The sequence below is a fragment of the Impatiens glandulifera genome, unplaced genomic scaffold (assembly GCF_907164915.1).
Source record: "Impatiens glandulifera unplaced genomic scaffold, dImpGla2.1, whole genome shotgun sequence".
NCBI classification, from domain to species: domain Eukaryota; kingdom Viridiplantae; phylum Streptophyta; class Magnoliopsida; order Ericales; family Balsaminaceae; genus Impatiens; species Impatiens glandulifera.
Window position 1 is genome coordinate 1 of NW_025919514.1, and position 6,293 is coordinate 6,293.

At 34.1% G+C, this 6,293-nt stretch overlaps 1 protein-coding gene across 2 annotated transcripts; it reads right to left on the reverse strand.

Annotated features, from left to right (window-relative positions):
• Positions 1-1,275: 1,275 nt before the first annotated feature.
• LOC124918087 lies at positions 1,276-5,661 on the reverse strand. 2 transcript variants are annotated; one of them, XM_047458340.1, is made up of 10 exons: positions 5,333-5,595; positions 4,905-4,963; positions 4,555-4,592; positions 4,130-4,213; positions 3,470-3,581; positions 3,319-3,389; positions 3,135-3,204; positions 1,799-1,861; positions 1,420-1,491; positions 1,276-1,335 (listed from the first exon to the last, which is right to left on the reverse strand). In XM_047458340.1, the coding sequence occupies exons 5-10, from the start codon at positions 3,512-3,514 to the stop codon at positions 1,291-1,293; spliced, it is 366 nt and encodes a 121-aa protein (XP_047314296.1). In that variant the 5' UTR covers positions 3,515-3,581; positions 4,130-4,213; positions 4,555-4,592; positions 4,905-4,963; positions 5,333-5,595; the 3' UTR covers positions 1,276-1,290. The 2 variants fall into 2 exon arrangements, with proteins under 2 accessions (XP_047314296.1, XP_047314294.1); XM_047458338.1 differs by lacking the exons at positions 1,276-1,335; positions 1,420-1,491; positions 1,799-1,861; ... (1 more) ...; positions 3,319-3,389; positions 3,470-3,581 and having other exon boundaries at positions 5,333-5,661.
• Between the last annotated feature and the right edge of the window lie 632 nt (positions 5,662-6,293).

The window sequence follows — 6,293 nt, forward strand, 5'->3', positions numbered from 1 at the left end:
TTACATGAAAGCATAAAAACAACTTTTGTTTCCATCATAGCAGCTTGCATGTAAAAAAATATTGGAGAAGGCCAACTCAAGAAAGGGATAAAGGAAGTTTCACTTTTATTATAACAAGATGTTTTTGAAAATGAAGGACAACAGCACGCTGAGTGAAGTTTCAGTATTATTATAACAAGATGTTTTTGAAAATGAAGGACAATAACACGCTGAGTGCAAATATTCACGAAGGACAAAGTATCTTATACCATTCTAGGACAGATAATCTGAAACTAGCTTGATACATATCAAAAGAAAAAGGAAATGTGATCAATTCAAACTAATACAAGCAAAATGACAAAACATTATTACCATGCACAAAGTGTCAAGATGTAATAAGCTGCAAATATGCAGCAATTGGGATATTCAATCCCTTAATTGGATGGATTCCATGAAATTCTCCTCTCTATCTTGATTTACTTCTTTTTTCCCCTGTTATTAATCTTCTATATAAACTACATAAAGCAGTGTAATGTTAACTCATGGAAATAGAGCAGATGTCTTTCTAATCTCTGTTCATTTCACAAAGAAATCACTAACCCTTACAGTTTTTCATTTCCTAGTATTAAAGTTTTGGTAAGTATGACAAATATCTCAAATAGTTTAAATATGCTTTCATTTGAGTAAGAAAACATCTTTAGACATTTATTATGTCACAACCAGTTGATTGAAGACAAACCTCATCTGGCTTCTTAGCAGCAAGAAGTGCATTTGTTAGACCACGTAGGACATCAAAATTAACTCTGCTGGATACCTGACAGAATGAGAATGAGGTATTGGTCATAACAATAAACGATTGTCAACAAAGAAGATGACCAACATTAGTAGAAGTAAAAACTACGAATTTCATGCTCCAATTTCTATTTCAATAAAATAATTCCAACACATCTGAAGATTACCACTGATTTGCCTCCAATTAATCAAAGTTGACTTTACTGGAGGACTAATTAGGTTAACCAATGTCAACACAGACTTCATGAAATTGAGCTCAAGTAGTTAGTAAAAGGCTTGAGTTGGTTTAGGTCCATCTTAAGTTTATGTCTGCTGATATGTTCTCTTAAAACTTAACAGTCAAAAGTCTGTCAAATTATTCTAATGCAAAAAAGTGATAGAACTAAACAACCCTTGATGAATGTTACTAATGTGTGATACTTAGAATTAGCAACTTGGATCCCCAGTATTTCAATGCACAGACCATTGAAGACTTCCTATAAGCAGCAACACTCCCTTCATAATCTTTCAATGCATACTTCACTTCTCCAAGCAAGCGATAATCTCAGGATCATTTGATTTCTTCTGCAGATCATAAGTAATTCACAATCAATACACAAGAGATAATCTCTTTGCACTCATGTCCCTATATATTAGATCAGAAGTAACCTCACAAAGATCCTCCAGTAAAGCAGCAGCCCGTGTATATTCTCCTAATTCTGCCAAGGTTACAGCTGATCCCTGAAAAAGAAGACAAAGTTACATGTGCGTGTATAAAGAGAAGGGGAATATGTGAGAAGAGCCCCTAATGGAAATGCCTTCTGAATTTTGACATTAAATCAGGAGTAGATTACTTTATTCTTACAAATTAATGTGCATATATCAAACCAAAGTGAAAATGAGGGTATGATTCAAGATTAAGAAAGTTCAAGGGCATATTTATGGTCTTTTTTCAGAGGTAAACTTCAAGATGCTAGAAATGCAAATTACTTATTGAACATTTGCAAGAGAATAGGATCAAAGTCATAGAAAGCATATCACATCTCACCTCAAGAGCCTCTAGATCTTGTGGATATGCATTAAGTGTTGCCTCATATTTCTGGAGCCTATTCTGCAAGAAGCAACAAGATGATATCTTTACCCAATAGAGAAAAGAAAGAAAAATAGCCATGATCCAATGTTTAAAAATGGAAATAGAAAGTCCCGGATAAGGTCAAGTAAAAATAACTTTAGTTTTGAAAAGGGAAGTTCATTAAAACCTACCGTAAACGCAAAAATCGTGTCGAATGCAGAAAGTATAGTATAAATAACTTAAATCAGGAGTTTTAGAAGATTATGAAAATCGGGATTGAATTATTCTCAGGTGAATCATGGTGCTGATTTTCTTTTTTGAGATTAATTGCTTTACTTTTTGGGAGGGGCCAAAACTTGGTTGAGGATATGATTTTGGAGATGATTTTTATGGAAATAATTGAGAGTGAAGGGATGATTGATTTGATTTGAGCTGACTGGCTAAAATGCCCTATTTGGGACTGTCTCTCCAGTTTGAGCCCCCTGTGTGATGGAGGACATCATGCGAACAATGATTGAATCAGATTTTTGGAGGGTTTTATCTAGGGTGGTTATTGATTTTCTTAGTACAATTCTGGACTTCACAGTGGATATCAAGAAAATCATTTTCAGGGAGATTTCTAAAAAAGCGAAATTGAGTTCATGAGACAATATTTGAATTTCCATTTTTTTCTTGATTATATTCTTTGTTAAAAGTTTTTATCATTAGGAGTATCTTTACCTATTGCGAGAAAGTGTTTTTTTATCCTTTTTTTTTCTTTTTTATTTTCTGTTCAGTTTTGGATCCTTGCTTGTATGGGTTGAATTACATGCTTTGACATTTATAGTTGGAATCTAGGGGAATCCATTTATTTAGCTTTTCCATAAAACCACCTATTTGGGTGTGATGCAAAGAGAGTCCTTGTCAAATCAGATTACAGTTACATTAGAGTTTGGAGCCTGGAAAGCTAATGCTTGTTGGGTATTTTGATGCAAACAAATATGATATGTCTAAACAGATAGATTGGTTGACGTCTATTCCAGGTACGGAATATGATTCTATAACCAGAATTCTTTCTTTATTTTTTTGCCAAATGGGTCAATGGTAGTTAAGGCAACGTCAACCACGAGTCTTTGTCAAATCATGTAAGAGTTACATGAAGGATAGAGTTTGATTAAACAAAAATATTCCAAGTTCAAGAAACAAGACATATAAGCTGCAAAATGATCTCAGTGGCCTGATAGCTTCACTATAACATTTTAACCTTGGAAGTTTGGTAAACACAAAAATAGTTCAAGGCATAAGCTTTTATGAATAGTTGTACAACTTGTACCTCTAAACTTGTTTTCTCTTGTTCGGTTAATTTACTGCCCAAAACAGGGGCCTCTTCACCGGGGTCATTACTGCAATAGCAAATAATAAATTATTCATGTTCATTAACATACACCAACAAAAATTGTTGAACCCTAACCCTGGATTCACATAGAAGGAGTACATGCCACGTAAACAAAATATACCTGCCAGAAGGAAGAAAATCTCCAAGGGCAAAAACCAACCCAAAGACTACAACTGCAACACCTACTCCAATCTATTTAGTGTCAAACACTTGATCAGTATCTTAGGACAAGCAAAGAGTCATAACACTCAGATGGAGGTAGTTTTTATTACTTTGGTGCCAAGTCCAATTGTACCAGTTTTTGACTTTGGTTCCATGGTTGCATCATAATCAATTGCTCCAAATTCTTTGCTTCCCTCATTCCTTTTCTTCTCAATTGCAGCCCTGAGAAGTGTGAAGTAACAGAAATACCAATAAAATCAGATGCGCAAGCACAAATAAAAGGAAGTTATTTGGCATTGAAGGAAGAACAAATGAATTAATGGTTTCATAAAAAAATTTAAAGTGAGAATCTAACATTGATCCACAGTAAACGAGAAAGTCACATTCATCGTGGAGAAAAACAATCCATACAATTTGAAATCAATGGTTTCGTAATTGACTTGTCAAAAGACAATCAACGGTTTCTTGGCCCAAAAATGTCCAATGACCACCTCAGTGGCAATACTGGAATTATGAGTGTGATAAGTGACACCATCTTGAACCACAACTAACACGGAAAGTTCGCTCTATACTTTATTCTTATCTAACATAGAGATCTCATATACACTAACATCCATACATTGGTTGTTGCTCAGTCACTAATTCACCACCTAAAAAGGAAACCTTTTCTCAAAGAACTAACAAAACAAGAAAGATACTGCTCCAAATAATAAGTTTCTGCTAACTAAAATCAACAATCTAATGAATCCCAAGACCAAATAAAACACCACCTTTTAACTGCTTCCAGCTTCTCTTCAAACTGAATCTCAGAGTTACTCAAACTTCCACTGTTCTGAAACTTAAACCAGGTGCCTCTACAGTGTAATGTACAATAAGGTAATGCCTTAAAAATAACTAACAAATACTTGAGAACTACATGATAAAGCAGAGTAAAAAAAATACAGCCCAGAGTAGACATATATAAATGAGAACAATGCCATTTTCTAATCTTTAACTTATGTACCATATTCTGAAACCTAATTAGCAAGGTACATCAAAAGATGACAAATTGTCATACTGTCTGATAGATTTACCAATGGATGCTCGTGGGAAGCATCAGGATTCTTCATCAAATACAATGCTCTATGGGATACCATTAAAGGAGCAGACGACTCTTTACTGAGAAAGACACTATATAATGAAATACATCACTTACCACCTGTTACAGAACTGGATTGTTTATTAGCGGGATTCCTGCATCAGTTATATCGAAAAAGATAAGTTATATAGAATGCCCGTGCAAGCTAAATTCCATTTAACCCTATAACCTTTTAGGAAAAAACAAAAACAAATGGAGAATATGAATGCAAGGGGCTCTCCTTAAAAACACTGGCAAACAAATCTGTAAGATTCGGACATCTGCTTTGGTATTATCAGGTCAAGTCAATTTGAAGAAATAAAAGGTCTTTCATACTTGAAACTAAAATTTCTATTGAGTTTGCAGCATTCTGAAGTTCAATTAAAGTGGTCAACTATGCATAGACATATGAGTAACTCTTTGGGTACCTTTTGCCTAAAGCGACATCCTTCTCCACCTTGGGTGTTGAGGATGTAAATTTGTCTTTCTGAGTGTTGAAAATGGGAACATGAGAGAGGCACATGAACTCAAACATCAGCAATTTCACAAGAAGGTGGTAACAAATAAGTAGGAAGGAAAGCAATAATGTTTCAGAAAGTTTGGAAGATTCAAAAGGAAAGTATTTTCCTATCTAGCACCAAATCTAGCAAATCATTTATAGTACTATATCATTCCATATGTATAATATACTAGTGCGATGTATAAACATTCCTCTAAGAAACAGTATCTTTCAAAAGGTAACAACTTATGTTTGCTTCTCAAATTCATGATCCTTTTTGTCAACATGAATATGAGAAAGGAATACTAAAATGATTATATTTTATATCAACTATACAGACGCAATTGGTATTTACACCTTTTTGTTGTAGGCCTTGTCTGTGGTAGGCGAAGGACCGAAACCGCGCGTCGGCTTTGAGTTAGTGCAGTAGACTTGAAATAGGGAAATGTTAGGGCGGGGAGATGGTACAAGAAGATGTTGATGACGCCCACGAACAAGGAGCTGCTTACTAAACGAATGGCACATAAGCAGCCGCAAATCCAAGCTCACTGTATGATTGAAACTGTACGTGTTTGTTGGCGCCGTCGTCAACATGATTTTGGTTGGGAATTGGTGCTCAAAGTGGCAATGGTGTTGGCCCGTCGGCGGCAAGTCGGCAACTGTAAATCAGAAGACCATTGTTATCGGAAATGTATGGGAGAACCAAATTTCAGTTTCGCAGGATTTTTTGTTTCATAAGATTAATATTGGGAATGACAACATTTAATGAAAAAACAATTCATTTTCTTTTTTAAGAAATGTTTCTTCTTCTTTTTTTTTTCTTTCTAAAATCACAATCTTTTATTATAACAAAATAAATTAAATAAAATCTAACTTACCAACCATATCAAGATAGTACAATAGAAATATTATTTTAGAAAATTAACTCAATAGTCATTTCAATTTAAAATATTTTTAAACAAAATTTATAAGTTTTTTTTAATCAAATTACTATAATGAATTAAGCAAGGTTCTAGATCCAATTACGAAAAGAGTATTGAATTTAAACGACGAAGCTGTAATTATTTTGTCAAAAACATTTCAATCACTTGTAGTTGAAGTTAGTGGATATGATAATCTAACTTTTGATGAGAGAAACTGCAGAAACTATAATTCAGAAGCAAGACGGTTGCGGTTATGAAATGGTGATGCTGAAGCGCTATGTTAGTATTTCTACTGAATGCAAAATAGATGTTTAAAGTTTTTATGTTTATGATGTGGATGAGGAAAACCGGATAAAGAATTTATTTTGGGCGGATGAAAGATGCATGGTTGTTTG

Bases quoted from the DNA above. Each gene is read 5' to 3' on its own strand.
- LOC124918087 (XM_047458338.1), bottom strand. From the start codon at position 5,569: ATGTTGACGACGGCGCCAACAAACACGTACAGTTTCAATCATACAGTG. The intron at 4,964-5,332 runs GTGTAAATACCA...TTCAACACTCAG, and splicing joins ACAAGGCCTACAACAAAAAG to AAAGACAAATTTACATCCTC. The intron at 4,214-4,554 runs GTAAGTGATGTA...ATTACACTGTAG, and splicing joins ATCCAGTTCTGTAACAGGTG to AGGCACCTGGTTTAAGTTTC.